At 42.9% G+C, this 24,037-nt stretch overlaps 1 protein-coding gene across 2 annotated transcripts; it reads right to left on the reverse strand.

Moving 5' to 3' along the window:
• Window positions 1–66: 66 nt before the first annotated feature.
• Window positions 67–18,934, reverse strand: LOC137295643 (clotting factor C-like). 2 transcript variants are annotated; one of them, XM_067827103.1, is made up of 18 exons: window positions 18,730–18,934; window positions 17,087–17,411; window positions 15,332–16,097; window positions 12,183–12,336; window positions 11,045–11,205; window positions 10,198–10,287; window positions 9,374–9,532; window positions 8,431–8,502; window positions 7,630–7,746; window positions 7,240–7,429; window positions 6,420–6,536; window positions 5,841–5,950; window positions 5,185–5,245; window positions 4,772–4,968; window positions 3,168–3,454; window positions 2,249–2,546; window positions 1,945–2,055; window positions 67–593 (listed from the first exon to the last, which is right to left on the reverse strand). In XM_067827103.1, exons 3-18 carry the CDS (start codon window positions 15,336–15,338, stop codon window positions 448–450), a joined length of 2,277 nt encoding a protein of 758 aa, XP_067683204.1. In that variant the 5' UTR covers window positions 15,339–16,097; window positions 17,087–17,411; window positions 18,730–18,934; the 3' UTR covers window positions 67–447. The 2 variants fall into 2 exon arrangements, with proteins under 2 accessions (XP_067683204.1, XP_067683205.1); XM_067827104.1 differs by having other exon boundaries at window positions 15,332–16,100; window positions 18,730–18,896.
• Between the last annotated feature and the right edge of the window lie 5,103 nt (window positions 18,935–24,037).

Genomic DNA, 24,037 nt, shown 5'->3' on the forward strand with positions numbered 1-24,037 from the left:
GAAGGTCTGAGAAATACATGTAACAAGATGTATCACTGTAAAGACAGAAACATACACAAGACACAATGTAAATACGCGCATTTTATTATATAAATTAGAACTGAAGAATTGCATGGTCAGTATAAAATGATGAATTGTGTACAGTTAGACACTTCACGTTCACCCATGGGTGCCTAAATATAGAGTGGTTAATAAGACAGTCTCTTCACGTGTATTCAACACTCGCATCGTATATGTTTCATTAATCCTTAAGACACACTCACTGAAGTAACATACATGTATTAAGTGTAAGGTCATCGGTTATACTGGCATATGTAGAAGCCCTATCCTGCAAGAAACATAATGACTTAGACAAGATAATCATCATGAAGGTGACATGCAGTCTGCCCTTGAACCCAGAGGATGGTAGTGGACAGGACATGCTGGTGTGAGGGTATGTTCGTTGGTTCAGTAGTAGGACAGGTCAGGCGATGTCTTCTCTTCAATCCAGTCCAAGAACATATCCACTCTGGTGAAGACGCTGTAGGGTACAGGTCCTTGACACGGGCGTTCAGACGACCAGCTGACGATGCCCTCCAGGTACCAACGTCTCACTGAAACATCAGATAGTTTGGTTTAATACTGTTTAGCCTACAAGACCCTGGCACAGGCGTTCAGACGACCAGCTGACGATACTCTCGATGTACCAGCGTCTCTCTGAAACACCAGACATTAATCTGTGCATGACAGACGCCTGAACCCCAGCCAGACATCAATCAGGGCTGTTAAAACGTTCCCACCCAAAATGGAATTAACCAGACCAGACTTAATGTCAACGTAGTGCTTACAGTTTGTGATATGATTGTTCAGGGTTTAAACAGTAATTGTCAACTCTAAATGTCACACTCAATTTGAATAATGTTTTAAGATATGGTGACTTTACACAGATGTGTGGAATAGGTAATCTAAAATTTTCGCCAGACCATCGGGTTGGCTAGCAATAAATTTAGTGAAATGTAAAGAGACTAACGCCGCTATGTAGCCGAGATACTGTTAACAGCGGCACAAAGTAATAAATCTGGGAGGTCCATGTGTGTGTGTGTGTCTGTCTGTCTGTCTGTCTGTGTCTGTGTGTGCATGCGCGCGTGACAGTGTCTCTGTGTGTGCGTGTCTGTCTGTGTGTGTGCGTGTGTGTCAGTGTCTGTATCTGTGTGTATGTGTGTATCTGTCTGTCTGTCTTTTGCTGTCCTGTATATAATGGGCCAGACAACCCCAGTAAACAGCATCAACTTCCATCTATATGATGACGATAAGACGACATGTGTCCACGCAGTCAGATCGCCTGACCATCCAATAATAGTAATAACGAAAATATATATAGCCCTACATCCAATCTCTATGTGGGTGACAAAAAATAATGTTTCATTAGAGACAGCAGTGCAGTGAAAAGAAATGCGTTTTACGATGTGTTTGAACGTAGCAAAAGATAGAAACCCTTTTAAAGCGAGGGGCAGAGCACTGACAGAACGTTTTCCAAAAGAGGCCAGTCCATAAGAGGGAGTTTTCAATAAGAAATTTGCATTCAGATCGCAGTCGTTTGGGTGGTGTGTAAGGGGTTAGCTGTTCACTTCGACCACAGGCAAACTGTAGCGAAAGTGGGGTTGCGCAACAACCCCACGTACTACGTTGTAGTTTTGGGTATCATCAGCTTATGATTGGCGACCGAAGTCGTGCATGCTGTTATATGATTCGCCAAGTTGATGGGTATATATCACAAATAGTAAAGGAACCAGAACCGATCCTTGTGATACTCCACATGTAAGTTTGGCTCAACAAGATTGTCTCCTATGATGACATTCTGGCTTCGTTCGCCAAGATAGGATTGGATAAAGGTTACTCGCCAAATCACAAATGTTAGCCTGGATCTTCACGACTGTGTCTTAATGATTTGTAAACATGACTTACGTCCATATCTGCTCTGTCTAACCAGCGGCCCTCCGGAGTCCCCTGCACAGGGGTGTTTATTCTCAGCCACGTTATCGGCACAGAGCATATTCCTTGTGACGCTGTTGTTCACTGCAACATAAAATGATACGTTGTCATAGACGATGACGCCAAAGAGGATGCGACAGCCCCAACTTACTTTTCAGCAATGGCCTCTAGTACGCCGCATAATACAATTATCAAACACTCATCCACACCCTTATCATAAATGATCTGCCCCTTAGGAAATGCAAAGGTAATGAAATGTTTGCATTAGTAGTGTTACCTCCGTCTTTGCTCAGAACTCTCTCACAGTGCTTGTTGTCTGGTTCGACCCGGAGATCAGCTGAGCGCAACGTCTGCGAGTACTCGGTGTTTGCCACCTTGCCGAATCCGGTCACGACGTAGCGGGGCAGAATTTGATCAGAGCGATTGGTGTGGTTGCCTCGAGAACTCCGCTCTTTGGAAAGACAGGCAGGCTGAACTCGAGCGTTTACAGTCACAGATTTCTTCAGTTTCAAAAGGGCTATGTCGGAGTCGTATGTCCTTGCATTGTAATTGCCATTTACGTAGATTTTGGTAATCTGGAGAGGAAACGCAATGATGTGTTTGCGGTAACTAAAACATTAGTACTGCGTTGACACAAGTGCAATGCATAAGTTCAAATGTCTAGCCATTGTCACTAGTGTCCCATCAAGTTAAATCATCCAATCAAGAAGGGGTCTTCGGCGGGACGAACTAACACTTTCACTGCTTGACTACCCCGTCGCCAACAGAATCAAAATGAGTGAAAGTCACTGACTTCCTGTTATATTGCTGTCAGCCGCCCTAACAAAGATTTTTGACTGGCAGAATATCGATCATTCAACAATAGAAGCCAAATCGTGACATCATCTCACGATCTTGTCAATTGACTGAATAGTTCAGTTGTCTTGTTCATGTTCTATCCCTTCGCGCAGACAGGCGCCGGGATTCTAGGAATTGAACCAGTTTCTGTAATTCTGACTGGGAATCTGTGTTCGAATTCCAGATCAGCCCTGATTCTACTTTAGATTCACAACACCAATTCTCTTACATTCTCTGTGGTCAAACCAACGTCTGCTTTCCTACCACGTCAAGCAGTCGCGTTGATATCTCAACGGAACATTACTGAAAACTCACTCACTCACTCACTCACTCACTTACCCACCCATTCTCCCTCTTACCCCCCTGCTTTGAATAGGCTCATCTCTCATTGATTCGTTGACGTGTGACACTCCAAAATCCACCACAATGTCCGAACAGGGAAGCGGGTCAGTAGTCTTCTCCACCGTGACGCAGTGAGCGGCGGTGACGACCCAGGAGTCTCCAAGGAGACACCCTCCACACACGTGTCGCCATTCCTTGCTGGACGTCTTCTTCTTCACCACAACATGCCAGGGCCAATCTTGGCTCTTTGACTCGGTGCCCCCTGAGATGAGGGCAACAGTGCCTTTTGTCGGTTTGCCGCACTCTGACAGAGAATGGATTTTTATGCTTCTTGTAGTCTTCCAGACAAGAAATGCATGGTGGTGAAACTGATATCTATAAAATTTTAAATAGTTATCAAAATCAAAGTACATTTCGCCGTTACACTGCCGTTTTGTGTACATGGAACGATAACCAATCCAGAATCTTTAGACCCTGTAATTTAACTGGATGCATAAATATTAATCAGTATGATTTGATAAGTCTACGCAGTTGTATATTGCAACACTAAGCTCCTTCTATTTCTAGCAAACACGTCCTACAGCGTGCTCAGTCGTACAGCGAGCTCTGACAAACGGAAACCTGGAAATCGTGGAAATCTCAAAACGAGGCTCTGCAGCTAGAAACGTTTGGCGGTGTCTGACGGAACTGGTATTACATCAACCTCATTATGCATTACAGAGCTACGCTGAATAAGCGCAAAAACTACATGACAGATTTAACCAGTGAGCCCGATGCATTGTGAATCATGTTACGATCTCACCAAACAGGTTCAGTCTGTGATTCCATAGTTTAGGTATGCTGCCTGAATCTCGACATAAAGTATAGAAAGACGGCGTTGTTAAACTTTATAATTACAACTCATTTATAAATATCATTTTCTTATGAAACAAGGAATTGAAATTCAGTTTAACTAGAATTGTTTGAAGTGTCGATTTACACTTTCACACGAGAAAATTCGGATCGGCCGAAAAGAAGGTCAGTGTCTGAATAGGTTAATGAGACTTATGTTTTGGTATGCTCGGCCTACCTCGTGCGTGAACGTCAACTTGCGAGGGAAATGGGCCAGAACTCCACAAGTATGAAATCGAAGACTTATTTCGGCCATGATGAGACGGCGCAGAGCAGGTTTGGGGGTTAATAGTGGTCATTACATATATTGAACACAACGCCTCACTTGGAACGGACACCTTCTCTTATTGGACGTTTCATAAACTATACATGTTGACAGACAGTTTTCACACTTTGAAATTTCCCTGCACTGGCTCGGAATTACATCTCACTTTGAAGTCAGCAATGCGTTTCTTTTCTTGGGAGAGTAAACCATTTGATCCATAAATCAAGACACCATTCTAGTGTCTGTTAAGGCAATAATGATGAAACAGTAATTAATGTCTTGATATATTTTTAAAAAATAAGATTTTTAAAAATATCTCACGCTACACATCAAAAGCCACATCTGGCTCCCAGGCAAACCGTTTCTTTGATCCAGCATTTGCATGGATGCGCCATGTGGTGGAGTGAATTCTGTTTATAGTTAATCGTATTAAAGCTATATTATATATCTTACAATGACCAATACCTGGAATACAGTGGGGCAAGTTGGCTGTCCAAGTACCGTCCTCCTGGCAACGTCTAAACTTGGGCCCAATCATGTTGTAGGCTTGGTTACACTTGTAGTGGACGCGTACGCCCTCCCCATAGATACCCTCTGGCAGGAACACAGTCTCGTTCCCAACAGTCACACGGGATGTTGACGGGCACGTGGAGTTGCGAGAGCTAGTAACGAATGACAGTAATTATTGATATGTTACGTCTCGTACGTATCATCTTACAAAACATGCAAGGAAACAGACATTAACATATTTAATATTGTCCCAACTGTGCACTTGAGTGATCTGGTAGCAACATCGCCAATGCCGTTTACAAATGTGAACATACCCTATACATCTTAAAAGCCTGAAAGGCGACGGTATTTGCTTAGCAGCGACTTACCATCCGTTGCCAAAACATCGTCTCCCTTTCCTTGGTTTGCCCGGATCGGGACAGGTGACCACTGCAAACAGACAGGTAACACACATGTACACAGCCTTGAATGACACAAAGTGCTACGCATAAAGGGAAGGAGTTGGGATGAGAGGGGAGGCGATTCATGTGTGTCAACTTGTGTAACATGACGAAAACGATGTTTCAGGGTATGATTACACGATGCCATTTAGAAAGTGGTCAAATGCAACTTATGTCATACTTGGGATTTCACTTTCTTAGTAAAGTACAAATTCTAGTACTTTTCCGGTTGAGTCCCATCCGGGATTCGAACCCGCACCCTCAGAGTCAGGCACCTAATCGCCAGCACACAAAGTCAGCCGCCTAGCCTGCTCACAAAAATGAAAGTCGGACAACTGGTAGTCTAGATTGCGTACTTTGTGTACCCCTCTGATAAGTGTACATGATCAACGACACACGCAGCCGTGGAACGCCGTCGTGAAACAAGTGCCCGAGCCTGACAACCCTTCCTATATGGTCACCTCCTATCCCCTTCACACGTTGCTAGCGTCATTCTACTTTGTGAGTTTGGGGAGCTGACTTTAATGCTTATTATCTGTTCAATTATCGAGTTCAATGCAAATTGCTATTTTTGCATGATTTACCTGAGACGCAGTTGGGCTGTATCAGCGGATACCACGTTCCGTCGATGTGGCAATAACGCTCAGGTATGTTGGGATGCAGAACAAACCCCTCATCACACTCGTACACGACCCTATGGGACAAAGGCCATGCAGTTGATACATATATATAATATACTCGCATATATATCAGAATGTCAGAGGAGGACACGCTCCAACCCAAAGAGAGTCTGGTATCAGTCGCTGTTGCCTCAGTACCATCGGTTCTGCCTGGATAAATGAATATGGCGGTGGACAAGGATGTACTATGGAGTTTGGTCCTTTTACGCATAGGGTAAGTTTCATCTTGATAACTACAAACATTTTGTTTACAGCCCCAGAACAACTATAGTGTGTTGTTATTTTAATCATCTAACTGCAGAATTCTTAGACTATCAGGAAAAAGTGAGTGCTATTGAAAATTTAATTGTCTCTGTCAGAAATTATAACAATCATTCACATCAATGTTAAATTCACAACAATGTTAAATTCACAACAATGTTAAATGACAAAAGGAAATATACATAGTCTATAGAATTGAGCACTGCGGGTTCCGAAGCTCACCTGACTCCGGGCACGTTCTTGTCAGTCGGGGATTCTTGCCCTCGTGTCAGGGATCCGTTACCAAGCGCTTTCAGAGGAGGACACGTGACCTTGGGTAATTGCCCCACCTCTTCACACCTGTGGGGAGCAGCTTGGGTTACCAATTGAAATATGTATGTAATGAAGAGTTAATGCCGTGTTTATTCCATCACCACAGAACAACGCATGAATCAACAACACAGCATGTAGAAGGCCTCAAATCGAGCCAGACAAAGAAAATATTGTTTTACGCCATGTTTCAAATAACCCAACAATGTCTGTGTGAGTTAAAATCTAACGCCACATCCGCAACATTTCACAACGACGACAACGTGTCAGAGAGTGTGTAGGGGTTTATGCCACTCTATCAGTATTCCAGCTACGACCGTGGCACTAGTATGGCGCTTCACACATTGTATCAACATGCACAGCTGAACCCGGATTCAGCAAACGCTTGAACCACTCGTATACTGTGGAGTTGCAGAAAAGGCTACACTGCTTTGGAAAGCGTCCCGTTATAATTTGGAGTAGTGATGCTTTTCTTTCTCGTCTTCTTACATTCAGTGATATTGTCCAAGGCGAAAGGAAGGTATACAGACTAGAATAGAATGTGAATGTGTATTTATGTTGTTTTCGGCCACATTACAGCAATAACATCGTGGTTAATAAAGCAATGGACTTCATCTTACGTCGGGACACAAACCCGGTCCCGGCGAGTCTTAGCCCTCCACAGACCTAACTTGAACACAAACAGTTGTGAAATATACGGACGTTTATCATTCACACTTCTGGAATGTGTTACCTGGGAGTCTGGTGATTCCACGTCCCATCCTCCTGGCAGACCAGCGAGTAGTGTCCCTTCAGCACGTAGCCAGGGTTACACTCGTAGATGACCTCCGTCCCTTCGTAGTACCTGTCATCGCGGACCTCCTCAAACGTTTGATGGATGCCATTGGCTACAAGACTGGGAGGTGTGCAGGTCTTACGCTCTTCTGAAACACGAAATGCCAACACCTATCAGTTTTGTTAAACGTGGATGATGCTTTAGCGTTGTGGCATTGTGAATGGTGTCTTGTACTGAATGGAACCAAAGTCCAATTTGGAAGAATTAAACCTGGAAAAAAGACGTCAATTGAGGATGCTTCTTTTTGTGTCATTTCAACCAGTTGTGTAAACCGTAGAAAATACATACCACACTTGGGCATAGAGGACCATTTGCCGTCGAGGTTGCAGTAGATGGATCGTGCCCCCACCACCCTGTAGCCGTCGTCACATTTGACCCTCACCTTGGCCAAAGCGGTGAAGGGCGCTGAAAACAAAATGTATATATTTTGTTTTGTAATAAAGACATTGTTTCGCTTTGGTGCCAAGGGTGTTGGTGTTAAACAATGGGGTTGTCACGTGCGTTTCGAGCTGATTTCATTCACGTTTACAAACTGTAAGTAACAGTGTCTCACTTCAAGTACTCATCCTCCTGTAAACGCGTGTTTCGTCGCATACATGATCACGAAGGCATGAGAGGACATTGGTAGTTTAGATTCTCTAAACTTGCAATGCTAACCACAGGAGCGCAATCGCTGTTTCAGGTTAAGTAACGATAGCCGCTACACAGAGTTAGTGTTATGTTCTTTGCGAATTCCCATAGATGTCTGTAGAAATGGTATCCAACTATTCCAAACCTTATCCTAAAGAAAAATAACACACGGAAATGCGGTATTTCATGCAGTGTCCAGACAGGACAGAGTTACGTCCCTTAACAGTGCCAGGATACTCTGGTCATGAGTACTAATCCCTGGTTCGTCTGCAATTGTAATCTACCCAGACCGGTGCACCATTACAACAGCACCCCGAGACAATTCAGACTGAGGAAAGCTACTGACGTTTTCTGCGTGATGAATGTTCTGGCTAAGGTCATTCGAGAATATTTGATTCCTTGGAAACACATTCGTAATACCTCATAATAACATGCCTCTAGGTAGTGAAAACATCTCACCTTCATCTTGGTCCAGTCTTTCCCTGTCAAAGTACATGTGGTCACTGACATTGGGGTGCCTGCAGATTGGCTCTGCAATGAAATAATGCAATACACCCGGACAGAGTTCTAGTGGAACACAAAGACAGTTATTGAGGCCGTTTCCACCAATATTGTCATTACCGCAACGTAAACTAGTTCTCCTTGACTCACATATTGCAATGATCAACATAGATATGTCCTGTCTTTCTGGTCTAACGTAACCATTAATGTGGCCACGTGACTATTGAATATCCGGCATTCAATGGAGTTCAGAAACAAGCATCCATGACGATGTGAGTGACGTATGTAACCTACTAAAGAGTCCGCCATTACGTGTGTGACGTATGTAGCCTACTGCAGAGTCCGTCATTACGTGTCATTACGTGTGTGGCGTATGTCGCCTACTACAGAGTCCGCATTTCCTGTGTGACGAATACAGCCTACTGCAGAGTCCGTCATTACGTGCGTGACGTATGTAGCCTACTACAGAGTCCGTCACAAGGTGTGTGACGTATGTAACGTACGATAGTGTCCGTCATTACGCGTGTGACGTATCTATCCTACCATATAGTTCGTCAACGTGTGTGACGTAGGTATTTGTTAGAGGTGATATCAGGATGCATTAAACGTAAGCCACCTCTCCCATTGTTTGCCATACGGTGTGTGATGACGTTACGTATGACAGAGCCCTCTGGGACATGTGTGACGTATGTAGCCCTCCGCAGAATCCGTCATACCGTGTGTGACAAATGTAACCTATGATGAGTAAATCATGACGTATAATGTATGTTACCTACAAAAGAGTCTGTCATGACATGTGACGTATTTCACAATCCGTCTTGACGTTTGTGACGTATGTACCCTTCCATTGAGTCTATCGTCACGTCTGTCACGTACGTAGGTTACATGTAATGGTACCTACCACAATATGGAGACTCCGATGACCACGTGCCGTTCGGCCTACACTGCAGGATATGCTGACCCACTAGGGAGTAACCATGGGAACAGGTGTACGTTGCTATCATCCCCAACACTTTAACATCACCGTGAGCGGGCTTCGTGACAATGCGGCATTCCGTACCTGTAGCGAGATGGGCAGGTATAACCACGGCAACAGATATGAAAAAATATGAACAGATGATCTTGGTAGGGAACATGGATAAATAATCATATGAGGCAATATGAAGATCTTCGGAAAGAGATATGGACGCTGGGCTGCACGAAGACATTTTTATTAAAGACCTTTAACTATAGGGTATTTAGACGTGCACACTATGAGGTGTGGATAACACTACCCATGGGCGCAACAGAGAGTTTAGGTTTGCGCAACATTCCAGCAATATTCCAGCTATATGTAGGCGGCCTGTAAATATTCGAGTCTGGACCAGACGATCCAGTGATCTACAGCATGGACATCGATCTGCGCGATGAATCAACCGAGTCAGCGATCCTGGCGATCTCGTCAGGTGCCTCTTACCACAAGCATGGCTCACTGAACACCAATATTCTAACCCGGACCTTCGCGGAGCGACAGTGTTTGAACACCAGGACACTCTTGAACACGTGAAGGTTATGTGGCATGTGCGAGCTCGGATAAGACAGCACACTTAAGCTCATAGTTTTGGAAACCAACTGGAGCATAGGCCTTCATTTCACAGTATATAACACACAGAACCCTGCCCAAGAGAGATAAATGTTATCGAAGCAGACTTAATTGTACGATTCTGACTTTCTAGTCAGCAGTACCTGTTTGACATCGATCCCCAGTGAAGCCATCAGGACATCGGCACTGGTTGTTGATACAGGTTCCTCCGTTGAAGCATCGTGAACTGCAGTCTGAAGACACAAAGGATGGAAGGAGCACCACACATACTGAACATGTGTCAGATGACGAAATAATGAACTTACAGGCTATAACTATCACATCACATTTATAACAAACAAGGATATGTCTACAGCAGTATACATTTGTTTTCGTTTTTATAAATACGCAGGGGTAGCCTAGTGGTTAAAGCGTTCACTCCTTACGCCGAAGACCCGGGTTCGATTCCATGTACAGGGGTACAATACGTGAAGCCCATTTCTGGTGTGTACCGTCGTGATAATACTGGAATATTGCTAACATCGGCGTAAAACCATACTCAGTTCATACGCCATCTTTGGATAATCTAGTGAGCGAGCAAATCAGTTTATCGCTGCATACAAATAAAACCAGACAAACGAGTGAATTTTTTTATCCTAATTCTCCGCTCAACCATAGACATATGTGCCCATATGTGACAAAAGGTTCTTCTATCCTTGCTTAACCTTTCTTCATCTATATTATTTCAGTTGTATTTCCGAAGAAAATCGATTCGATCTTTGTTTTAAATCATATTGATATCTTCTACCAAGTGATTTAAATTTAAACCATACATATATGTAGTTACATAATCAGTTAAAAACTCTGTTTTGATTTCCTTTTTCCATTGTTACAGATAGAGGTGAAAATCAAAAATGTATAGGTGACCCAATAGAAACCCTTGGCATCTTAGATTCACGAAGAGGATCTGTCTGTCATTGCAGACAACTACATTTGGACAGCCACACCCACCTTCAGTGCATCGCGGACCATACTTGTTTGGGGGACAGGTGACACACCCCTCACTGTTGCACGTGGAGCAATAGCGATATCGAGGGCACAGTATCCGCTTTAGCTTCCGGCGGGGCGTACAGTAGTCACAGTAGGATTCGTATCCATCAAAGAGGCTACACCTGAGTCGACATCATCATCATCAACAACAGCAACTTCACCATCGGCATCTAGCATGAACAACTACTTTACGACCACCACTATCATCATCATCATCATCATCATCATCACTACAACTAGCAGCATGAACAACTACTTTACGACCATCACTATCTTTATTAGCGTCAGCAGCAGCAGCAACAACAACATGATGACAATCAGCAGCAACAACAACATGATGACAATCAGCAGCAACAACAACATGATGACAACCAGCAGCAAAGAACTTGCTGTACCAGTGAAGAAAGGTTAGACTGTAGGGCTTCAAATTCCATATATGAATACAGGCGCCAGATAAAAGTATATCATGCAAGTGATTAGCAACTGTGTACGCTTGTACAGTTGGAATCAGTGTCGATTCAATGTCTTCAATGCTGACGTAGGTGAAGCATTTACATTTTTCTTTTGTTTGTTGTTTAAGGCCGCAGTCTGCAATATTCCAGCTATGTGGCATTTACAAGTTACATTTCACCAGCTTTGTTATTTACAAGACATGAAAGCTTTGTTATTTACAAGACATGGAAGCTTTGTTATTTACAAGGCATGAAAGCTTCACGCGTTTCTGCTATTAACTTCCTTAAGCTTTTTAGAAGTTGGTGAATCAGATAAGAGCAAAGTTCTTTAGTCGGGTGAAGCGACGTTTCGATACAGCTTCTTGTATCGTGTCAAGTAAGTATGAATTAGGTCTGCAATTTTTGGGTATCAATAAGATTGTTTAAACTAGGACGTAGAAAAAAGTCGTATTCATATCCAGCTGCAGGAAGCTCTTTATCGAAAGAACATTGATATATACGTCAGTCCAGTTGGTGTTCAACTACTGGTCTGACTGCTCTAGACCCGATCATTTGCGCTGTGTTGCCGAACAAAATCCAGCATACGAATAGGAACGCCATTGTACCATACTGATATCTGCTAGTCATGTTATAAGAGGTATTATTACCTTCTGACTGATATCCGAATTCTCTCCCTTTGCTGACCACACTTGCAGGTCACATGCCCACGTGAACATCTCTCCGCGCCGGAGTAAAACGCCAAGGCGGAAGGGCTGACAAGACAAGATAGTCCCAACAAGCAGATGCAACCGGACACCGGGACTGTAGAGGGCAGATAGATCACTATATATACATCATGGTAAACAACATCTAGTACCTCAATTCGGGAGCGTTTGAGGTGGCCATCACTGTACTCGTACACCGGTTTCAACAGTATTTCAGTTATATCAAGGTGTGTCAGTTGACGGTGAAGCAAGCGCCGTGTCGTTCATGTGACTTACATTTAACTCTTTGGCCAAACCCACGGGTAGGGTGCTGACACACCTTGGCTTAAGCAGAACGAAGATGGGATTCGAACTCACGAGTTAAGGACACGAGTGACCCAATTCTGCAAAATAAACTGCTGCGAATCAGACGACCGCGCCCCTTTTAGAAGAAGTACATTAGTGCAATCAAGCATAAAGGCATATGTCAAATATGCACTGTCAGTCTGGTTATACTTTACCATACATGACTTTCTGAGTTTTCTTCTCACGTAATCCGACCATGCATATGAAGACCAGTTTCTCAAATATTTGAAGCACTTCCATATCACATGACGAAAAATATTGTATAAAATGGTGCATGTCGTTTAATGATTATAGATCCTTGCGTGTAAGATAGAATATTCAATGAGCATTCACCACTGAATGTTATTGTATAAAACCGTTATCATGTATATTGACCCTCTAATCGACGTGCGACCCGCCGATCACGTATGAAGTTTTACACACATCTATGCCATGATTCTGTGTGGGTTCTTTCCTTGTTTAGTTACTCTCAAACATTTATATGTATATTTCTCTAACCACCAGATACTCTCTGTGCATGGTGTCTTTCGATGATATACACCTCTGCTTAAACCTTTCAAATCCATTTAGTAGGATGTTTACATACAACACTGTTCCATATACACGGTTATGAATAATCAAACCTTCCCATCCCCTTTTGATGCATGTGTGTGTGTGTGTGTGTGTGTGTGTGTGTGTGTGTGCGTGTGTGTGTGTGTGTGCCTTTGCTAATTTACTTAAACCAGGCTATACGTGAATCCACTTAATAATAATGTATGCACGTTTCACCCGTTGTGAATATGCTTTTGTGCAGAGCATTCTGTGTGTATATATATTCCTTTTCGAAACTGTTTAAATGTCTGCCTAAATACACTTACCTGGGACACCAAACAGAAATGACATAATGAGTTGACGTAAGCCCTTAGTGGTAAGGATCTACATTTATATTCATCACATATAATACGCCATCCCTGACCGCCAGCTATAATGCAGTAACCTGGTCCCCATCTTGGAACATACCACTCAACAACACATGAATCACAAGACGTTGGCAACATTCACACTTCATGAATCACATTAGCAAAACACCTTTGTATACACAACACCTTCATACAGACGAAGTTACGCAGTATCTATGTAAGGTATTGCATAAAGGTTATCGACAAACTAAACAGCGTATGTTTGTGTCGGAAGGGCATTTAAATTTACGTGTTAGATATTGTGCACTTACATTATGTCAGGTGTTGAGTACTACCAGAACATATAGAATTTGATGTACATATATGGTGTAGTTGCAAAGCATTTCAGGTGTGACCAGAAACAGGGCATGTCAGATGTGAACTTACAGAGTATGTTGTATGTGTACTTACAGAACATGTTACATGTGTACTTAAAGAACATGTCAGATGTGTGCTTACAGAGCATGTCATATATGTACTTACACAACATGCCAAATGTGTACTTACAGAATCTGTGAGGTATACGTACAGAGCATTTCAGATGTATTCTTACAGAACATGTCAGATGTGTGCTTACAGAGCATGTCATATGTGTACTTACAGGCCATGTCATATGTGTGCTTACAGAGCATGTCATATGTGTGCTTCCAGAGCATGTCAGATGTGTAATTACAGAGCATGTCAGATATGGGCTTACAGAGCATGTTAGCTGTGTGATTACGGATCATGTGAGATGTGTACTTACAGAGCGTGTCAGGTGTGTACTTTTCAGAACATGTCAGATGCATACTTAGAGCTTAGAGCTTGTACGATGTGTGCTAACAGAGCATGTGAGATGTGTGATTACAGTGCATGTGAGATGTGTACTTACAGAGCATGTGAGATGTGAACTTACACAGCATGTCAGATGTGTGCTTACAGATCAAGTCATATGTGTGGTTACAGAGCAGGTCAGATATGTGTTTACAGAGCCTTCAGTTGTGTGCTTACAGAGCAAGTCAGATGTGTACTTACAGGGTATATGAGATGTGTACTTACAGTACATGTAGGATGTAGGATGTATACTTACAGAGCATTTCAGATGTATGCTGACAGAGCATGTCAGACGTGCACATACAGAGCATGAGAGATGTTTATTTAAACAGCATATCAGATATGTGCTTACAGGGCATGTCAGATATGGGCTTACAGAGCACATCAGCTGAGTACTTAAAGAGCATGTGAGATGTGTGCTTACAGAGCATGTTAGATTTGTACTTACAGAGCATGTCAAATGTATGCTTACAGAGCATGTCAGACGTACACTTAACATGTGAGATGTATACTTGCAGAGCATCTCAGATGACTGATTACAGAGCAAGTCAAATGTGTGCTTGCAGAGTATGTCAGATGTGTACTTACAGAGCATGTCAGATGTATGTTTACAGAGCATGTCAGATGTATGTTTACAGAGCATGTCAGATGTATGTTTACAGAGCATATCAGATGACTGATTACAGAGCAAGTCAAATGTGTGCTTACAGAGCATGTCAGATTTGCCCTTACAGTGAATGTCAGATTGTACTCACACAGCATCTCAGATGCATACTTACAGAGCAGCTCAGATGTGTACTTACAGAGCAGCTCAGATGTGCGCTTAAAGAGCTTGTCAGATTTGTGCGAACAGAGCATGTCAGTTGTGCACTTACAGAGCATGTCAGATGTGTGCTTACAGAGCATGTGAAATCTGCACTTACAGAGCATGAGAAATATGTACTTACAGAGGATGTCGTGTCATGTGCTCTTACAGAGCATTTCAGGAGTACTTACAAAGCATGTTTAGGACATCCAGGTAGCCAAATGAACACTTGTTCAATCTAGCGAGCAGCGCAGACCCCGCGGTGTGTACAGCTCTGACGCCCAGGACGGCGGTAGCAGGATGAAACAGAAAGGAGGAAGTAGACGGGACTCCCCATATTGTGGCGAGATCAATAGCTCCTACCTCTAACGATCCTGTCCACAATACTTTGTAAAACCGCTCTATCACGTGAACCAGGTTTTATCATTTGTAACGTGGAGGATTTTCCGATCTTTACAAAGTTGTCTGTACGTGGGTTGTTTGTGTTTTGCGGTATTGTTGAAGAAAGGTTTATCAAAATTTGGCACTTCAAAATTATGTACTCTATGCCTTCGTGGTACATAAGTATAACGCGGGTAGGTAGTATCTCACCCTGCTGGCATCATCGAACAAATGACGTCGTGTTACTTCGTGATCATGTAAATACGATTCGTTGTTTTGGTGGGTGGGTTTTTGCTCACTGTTCCTTCTTATTTTCAAGGAAGGAGGGTTGTGGGTGAGAAGGTGGGTGGGTTTTTGCTCACTGTTCCCTCTTGTTTTCAAGGAAGGAGGGTTGTGGGTGAGATTTCTGAGGGTATTTGAAGAATATAGTCGATTTGACTTGAGCACATAAATATTCAACAGACGTAACTTTAATTCGGATGTCGGTCATAGGATACAGCTGGCTATTCGCATCTCCGAGAGACAGCTTCTGACATCATCTGTTGTACATCGGAGTCATCGCCTCTTCCCCCTCCTCTGCTGATATATCACGTGTTCAGCAATATACCATTATATATATATATATAGACACACACACACACACACACATATATATATATACCAGGTGGCATTTATGACAGGGAACATGAAAATGATAATGAAAGTCCCTACAAAACCGACTCAGGATGTGACTCCTGTTAGCAGTACGTCCCTTGCATCAGTAATATTATCGGATTTGATGGAAAATTGATAGTAATGTAAATCTATGTGTAGGTTATGATGGTCAGGGAGAACGTTATTTCTAACAGTAGGGACCATTCTCTTTATTTCATGTGCACAGATAAATAAATCTCTGAGCGTTTCCTTTCTAATGCAATTATGTGTATCAATATCACTGGATGCCCAGTAAACTTGCTTTAGTTACGTCACTAAGATCTCCGTCCGAGATGAGATGACGAATCTATATCAGCGACAGTGACATACATCCTATGATAACTCTCAGATATTGGTCTGTTCCATGTCCCCCGTGTTTCCATCTCACCCCGCCCTAAATTTTCATTCTGGCGTGAAATAATAAATTCGCTATGTCTCGTCTCACTTTTCTACGCCGCAGTTCAAATTGATGCCAGATACAGCAAATACACTTAGTGTTACCCTTGCATTTTATAAATTACAGGTCATCTTGATCTTTCTACATTATGTGGAAAGGTTTCCGAGGCAAAGCGATTTGATGTGCGTTATAAACTGTAAGACACAACACATTATGTTTATCAACTGATTATTTTTTTCCGCCCGCCCGCTTTCTTCTTGGATGATGTTGGAAGAAACCAACAAACAGCTACTGTTGGCTTTATCAGAATCAATTAGACGATCGCACCAGAATCAATACCCTCACAAGCCGTATGGAAGACTCAAGCACTGAGAATAGAACCAGTTCACGAGAACTGGAATTCCCAAGGAACTGACCTGGGTTACCTAACCTCGATCAATTGGTGCCATCGTGCTCTGGAGACAATCAATATTACCTGGTTCGCCGTGACATACAGACTGACCCGCTGCATGACATGTATGTCACATGTTTTGTGTCACGTGGTTCTCCCCGTCTGACAGTAACGTCACGTTGACACCAACCTGACGCCACGTGGTATCTAGGAGAACTGTTTGATTCATGTGGATGCCCAAGTATAGGAAACTGCGCAGAAAACCAGACCACTGTGACATTCCTTGTGCTTGATCCCACGTCAACTGTTACAAAAAGTGCTCTATGGGAGTCTATTTCAAGGCTGTTTCTTTCTCCGTGTTAGTCCGGGGTAGGTCATTGTAGAAACAAGGACACGGGATATATATATCCTGAAATGCAGAAACAATTTCACACATGCAAATTTGTTCTTTTATAATTAGAATTTCACATACGCTCACGTGGACAGAACCCACGTGGGTAGGAGCGTGGTGGAGTGGGTTGGTGTGTGGTAGAGCGGGCTGGAGTTTGGTGCAGTTGGTTGGTGTGTGGTGGTGTGTGGTAGAGTGGGTTGGAGAGTGGTGGATTTGGTTGATGTGTGGCACAGTTGGTTGGAGAGTGGTAGAGCGGGTTGGAGTGTGGTTGAATGGGTTGGAATGTGGTAGAATGGGTTGGTGTGTGTTAAAGTATGTTGGTGAGTGGTAGTGTGGGTTGTTGTGTGGTGGAGTGGGTTGGTGTGTGTTAAAGTATGTTGGTGAGTGGTAGTGTGGGTTGTTGTGTGGTGGAGTGGGTTGGAGTGTGGTGAATGATTGGTGTGTGGTAGAGTTGCTTGGAGTGTGATGTAGTGGTTTGGTGTGTGGTAGTTTGGGTTGATGTGTGGTAGAGTGGGTTGTTGTTTTTGTTTTTTTTTGGGGGGGGTGTGTTGATGTGTGGTAGAGTGGGTTGGTTTTTGGTGTAGTGGTTTGGTGTGTGGTGATGTGGATTGATGTGTGGTAGAGTGGGTTGTAAAGTGGGTTGGTGTGTGATAGTGTTGGTTGGTGTGTGGTGGAGTAGATTAGTGTGTTGTAATGTGGGTTGGTGTGTGGTGGAATGGGTTGTTGTGTGGTGATGTGGGTTGGTGAGTGGTAAAGTGGGTTGGTGTGTGGTGGTGTGGGTTGGTGTGTGGTAGGGTGGGTCGGTATGTGATAGAGTGGGTTGGTGTGTGGTGGTGTGGGTTGATGTGTGGTAGAGTGGGTTGTTGTTTTTGTTTTTTTTTTGGGGGTGTGTGTTGATGTGTGGTAGAGTGGGTTGGTTTTTGGTGTAGTGGTTTGGTGTGTGGTGATGTGGATTGATGTGTGGTAGAGTGGGTTGTAAAGTGGGTTGGTGTGTGATAGTGTTGGTTGGTGTGTGGTGGAGTAGATTAGTGTGTTGTAATGTGGGTTGGTGTGTGGTGGAATGGGTTGTTGTGTGGTGATGTGGGTTGGTGAGTGGTAAAGTGGGTTGGTGTGTGGTGGTGTGGGTTGGTGTGTGGTAGGGTGGGTCGGTATGTGATAGAGTGGGTTGGTGTGTGGTGGTGTGGGTTGGTTAACCAGTTGGATGGATTGGTGAGTAGGTTGGTAGGAGGTGTGGTAGGGTGGTGTGCGACTGAGAGGTGGAGTTGGCATATGGGAGCTTTATACCCCTTCTCTGACGTGCAGGGCAGCGGGTGTATATGAGCATTCTCTGTCTCACCTGACACAAGTGCCGCGTAGCCTGCTGACCTACTTTTCATACTGCCATCTTGCTACATATTGTTCTCTTCATCTCATCAATACATATTGTATCCAAGTAAAATCTCCGAATTGCCTGAATAACACGCCCGTGCACGCTGTGGCCTAGTATTAACTTTAATTCCAAACGGTAACACCCATGTAGATTACAGCCATGTTTAACCTTTGAATCCTCTTGAGATCTCAGGCGGGTAACAAGTAGATGTAGGCACAGTCATTATTCATGATAATACTTAACCCTGTGGACACACTCACGATAATTACCAGATATATGTTTGTCTTCGTCGTTGGAAGAATCTGGCCATGTATACCTTAGCCCAGATCCAGCTTCAGTTTAATCAAAAATCTCATTGAAAGATGAAAACAAGAAAACTTAGACAATTTAGCTCCTGCATAGTTTAAAGATATTACTCCAGATAGACTGGGTTCAGGATCTATTTATAACCTTAGGAATACTGACAATATTATCACACCTCTTGCAAAGTTAAGACTTCAGTATGGGTCCCCTTTTCCATCAAGTGTAATAATGTGGAATGATATTTCTTATACTGAAAGAACTCGACCTTCATTACAAAGTCTCAAGTCGTAATAAAAGTGCGAGCAACCTGGAACTCCATCATATTACTCGTTTTGAATTTGAAAATTTAATATTATACACACGAAGCTGAGATACATGACTAGTCAGCTAAATTATGATCTGTATCGTTTCAGCATGAAAGATTCTGCCCCTTGTAACTGGCAATGCTTGTGAAAAGTGTGCACATCACTTCTTATTAGCGTGTAAACTGTACAACATTCAAAAAGAGATACTTTTATTACATTTAAAAAGCATTGTAAACACGACTCTCCAATCACATTGTCATCGATGGTATTTGGAAGTCCTGGTATGGCAATTCAACACAATGAATACGCTTTTAAATATGTGCAAACCTTAATTTATCAATCAAAACGTTTTGTGATAACGTGTGTGTCTTCTCTCTGTATATACATGTAATTGAAAATGTATGTACATGTATGTAAATATTAGGGAGCGAGTTATAAGTGGGACAACTTGTCCCCAATCCCTTTCACATTTGTGAATAAAATATGTTTAATTCAAACCAGATTTGGTTTCTCTTCATAGGACATTCTAAAGAAAGGAGGTTGGATATAAAATTACTGCTGTGATGGAGTGTTAGTTTACCTGAACTAAATCCATATTTGGTTGTATTTGTTGTTTTAGGGTTCTTTTTCGCGTATACCTTGCAACGAAAAATAATGATGATAATAAACTTAGTTTTCAAAAAAGACGGTCTTGTACATTTGTACGATAAGGAATGAGTGCCAGCCAAGTGAACTGTCGCGTCACATAAGCCACGGTTAAGTTGTTGTCAGGGGTGGCTCTCTCAAACGACTGCTGCACCGAGTTCATGTGTTGAGAAGAGTATTCCTGATGTGTCCTTCGCCTAGGAGTCGGCTGGTCTGAAAAGTGAAACAGAGGGCTTTCTGTTTGTGATAAAATAGCGGTCACTTCCTACTTGCAGTTTAAATATGGGTTAGGTAATGACCCCAAAGAGGTCCAACACCTTGTACGTAGACGCCCACAGATCGCACAACCGCATCATTTCAAATCATATGATGACGTGGCTCGTTCCTTCTAATGCTTGATGTCTTGAATGTCTCATGGAAAAAGACAAATATGAATGGAATTGGACCATACACAGACGCCGAAGCCAACATACCAGACTTTACCTTATTGTAAACAGCTACTGGAATTATTCATATTACTGGCTTTTGCTATCCTTCCATGTGACTGAAAAGATTCGGGAAATGGATAGCAAATATGCGGACCTCACTCCAGAAATATCACGTATTATTCTCCTTCGTGTCTTCGAGATCGGTTGGCTGACACAGGGAGAGTACCCAGGTTTGCCTCCAAGATCACTGGACTTAGAACACGCTCAGTAATGATAACTGCAGTGTTTGAGGACTGTACATATTCCTCGAAAGGTACCTTTTGGGTTCGACTTAGCAGCAATCAATACGTGATGTGTGAGCTGTCTGTAAACGGGACAAGGGCCAAACCAGCCAACCAACGATAGGTTCACCAAAAACAAAAACCATGTTACGATAAAAAATGTTACTCAGTTAATATAATACCAGCATTCGTAAATCACACGGTTTAGAGATCAAAACAAATAACTGACAATTTAGGCCATTTCGGTTGTAGGAGACAATAGATTGTCAGCGTAATTGCTGGCAGAATGAAATAACAATAGTAGAAATGGCAACAAAGGCAGTTAGAACAGTGCAGACCAGCCTGCACACAGCTGCCTGATCCTGAAATACACAGAAACAATGAGATACAATTATGGCATTGTTTAATAATGTGTAACATTTTACCTTCCCATATAGCATCCATGTTTCATGATAATTATATCACATGAAAGTTGAACAGCGTTCTTCCTGGTTCTGTGGTTTACAGGAACATCAACAAAGGCTTGACATTTGAAGAATTTCAACATGTGGACACTATTGACGATAAGGGAAACATGCACTTTGGGTTGTTGTATAGGCGAAATGATGCACTCCAAGCGGGAAGTTCACACAGCGTGTTTATGGACAACAATTACGCATTTAGTACTTCTCCAACAAGGAGGGAACAGCCTGAGAGGGTCGATCTCAAAAGTTTTATATCTATGTCCTAAATCTTCATTGTTGTGAAAAGAGAAACAGTTGGTAAAGCGTTATGACATGTTGGTACTCTTGGTGTTGCTCTGTACCAAGTCGCATTATCATTGGTATTAGCTAAGTGGAATTGGTAGTAGTAGTGGTGGTAGATGCAGCAGCAGTAGCAGTAGTAGTAGCAGCAGTTGTAGTAGCAGTAGTAGTCGTAGTAGTAGTAGCAGCAGTAGTAGTAGCAGCAGCAGCAGTAGTAGTAGTAGCAGCAGCAGTAGTAGTAGTAGCAGCAGCAGTAGTAGTAGTAGCAGCAGCAGCAACAGTAGTAGTAGTAGTAGCAGCAGCAGCAGTTGTAGTAGCAGCAGCAGCAGTAGTAGTAGTAGCAGCAGTTGTAGTAGCAGTAGTAGTAGTAGTAACAGCAGTAGTAGTAGTAGCAGCAGCAGTAGTAGCAGCAGCAATAGTAGTAGTAGTAGCAGCAGCAGTTGTAGTAGCAGCAGCAGCAGTTGTAGTAGCAGCAGCAGCAGCAACAGTAGTAGTAGTAGTAGCAGCAGCAGCAGTTGTAGTAGCAGCAGCAGCAGCAGTAGTAGTAGTAGCAGTAGTAGTAGTAGTAGCAGCAGCACTAGCAGCAGTAGCAGCAGCAGCAGTAGTAGTAGTAGCAGCAGCAGTAGTAGCAGCAGCAGCAGTAGTAGTAGTAAGAGTGGCTGTGTAGTAGAAGCATAGTAGTACTTGTAGTAGTATGGAGACTGAGTGGGTATGTTTTAAGCAATATTCCAGCAATATCACGGCGTGGGACAACAGAAACGGGCTTCATACGTGGTACATATGTGGAGAATCTGACCCGGGTGGTAATCTTTTAACCACTTAGCTACACCCACCCCTCTTGCATATTGTCGTTGTGGTGGTTGTGACTGTTTTTGCTGTTCTTGTGGCTCTGTGATTTGGTGGGTCTAAGACGCTACAATTCGCTGCGTTGTGTTGCGAAACCTTTGATTCTGTGCTTCGAATTTCCGTTCGCACCTTTTATGTGTCTTGTTTTCGCAACTCCGTAGCCGCGGTCCTACGTTTCACCGGAATGGTGGAGACATGCCTTTCTTCTGGCTGTCTTCCCACGCTGTGCTGACAAATATGTCGTGATACAAGCAGCCTTGAACGTAACACACTCACTCACTGACTATTGATGTGTCAACATGGCTTAGTCTTTGCTCACTGCTCCCTCTCCCTCCCTCCTCCTTGCTCTCCCTACATTACATACAAAAACATTGTATCATAGAGAAACCTCTTAGTGGCCGTCCCGTTAAACCGACCGTCCCATTTCAGTGGCCACGTGAAAGACATACACAAAATGCTGCCTATAATTGTAGTCCATTTGGGGCAACAAAGGTGCTATAAAATGTGTTTCAAAGCAAAGAAAAAAAGGATTAAATCGGGATAGATAAATAAGTTGATTCTGAATTATTGTTGCTTAAACGACTTGATACGCAGTTTTGCAGAAGGCGACACAGCCTACAACGTGAATCGTTCACAGGTGGACATGTCCTAAACAGGCGTGTCCACTCAAACGCTCTTCCACCTCGTAAACTGGAACCAGACCAGAATGCAGAGCTCTGATCTATGACGTCATGTTGGGTTCTCATTAAATGCATTGTTTCATTTTTCGGGTGAAAGGACACAATTACAGCGAGCTACAGGGAGTGTGGTTGTGTTTTGTCACGTCCCAGTCAGTACTGTGAAATGTAGTCTTCTTCCCCAAGAATTTGCTTCCTGGTGTTGCTATTTCAGCCCCCGTAGACCGTGTCCTAGCTGCCGTCCCGGGCGGCGCCCTGTACCGTGTGAATTTCCAGCTTCATCTCTGTACATCCTATTTAGGTGTTGATGACTATCCGGTGCTCACCACCATGCGATAAGCTACTGTAGGTGGAAGGGGAAAGGCACAATGCCAGATGGAAATGACTATCTGGTTTGTTTTGTGGTTTGACGGTTAATACAAAGTATTCCCGACTACTAAATCACTTCCATAACAATCTTAACACAACACCAAATTGCTTGTAGGAAGAGGAATATCATGAAAACTTGTTACAGGGAACTAACGGAACTGAATAATACTCATTCGGTTTTTCTTATATGTACAAATGCACTTGCCTCTACTAAAGTACCTGCCGTAGCTTGGGTAAATTCGTTAATTTTGTTTAAGACAAGATACTATTGATGTCAACGTCTTCTTGTGTAAACACAACTCATGGGCATTTCCTTGTCCCATCGTCAGGTTAAGTATGTTCTTCCGATTATACAGTGTTAATGTTTGTTCCTGTTTTGATATCAAAAAGCAAATTTAAATGTTTTCTTTCCGGTTCCCTACACATGTTTTAATTAACAGGGTTAGATCCCGATGTTGTACTGCTTCAAAATTCATTATATTGTAAAGTCGCAAATAGGTTGTACCCATTACTACAATAGCCGAGTTAGTTCATCTTCAAGTGTCCACCTTTAATCCGAAACCATACTTTCTCGTCTTTCTTCAAAGTCAAAAGGTGTGATGTAATCAACGGATCATTTCAACTTTGACATTTCATTCATGGCGCTAAATATTTGACATACTAGCGCATGCGTGTTTC

The sequence above is a fragment of the Haliotis asinina genome, chromosome 9, assembly GCF_037392515.1.
Source record: "Haliotis asinina isolate JCU_RB_2024 chromosome 9, JCU_Hal_asi_v2, whole genome shotgun sequence".
Classification (NCBI taxonomy): domain Eukaryota; kingdom Metazoa; phylum Mollusca; class Gastropoda; order Lepetellida; family Haliotidae; genus Haliotis; species Haliotis asinina.

What these genes read in the sequence shown, in the direction of transcription:
- LOC137295643 (XM_067827103.1), bottom strand. An exon ending in AGCCTATTCAAAGCAGGGGG is followed by an intron (nt 2,547 to 3,167) that starts GTAAGAGGGAGA and finishes TTTCCTCTCCAG; the next exon opens with ATTACCAAAATCTACGTAAA. An exon ending in AGTTCTGAGCAAAGACGGAG is followed by an intron (nt 2,056 to 2,248) that starts GTAACACTACTA and finishes TTTATGTTGCAG; the next exon opens with TGAACAACAGCGTCACAAGG.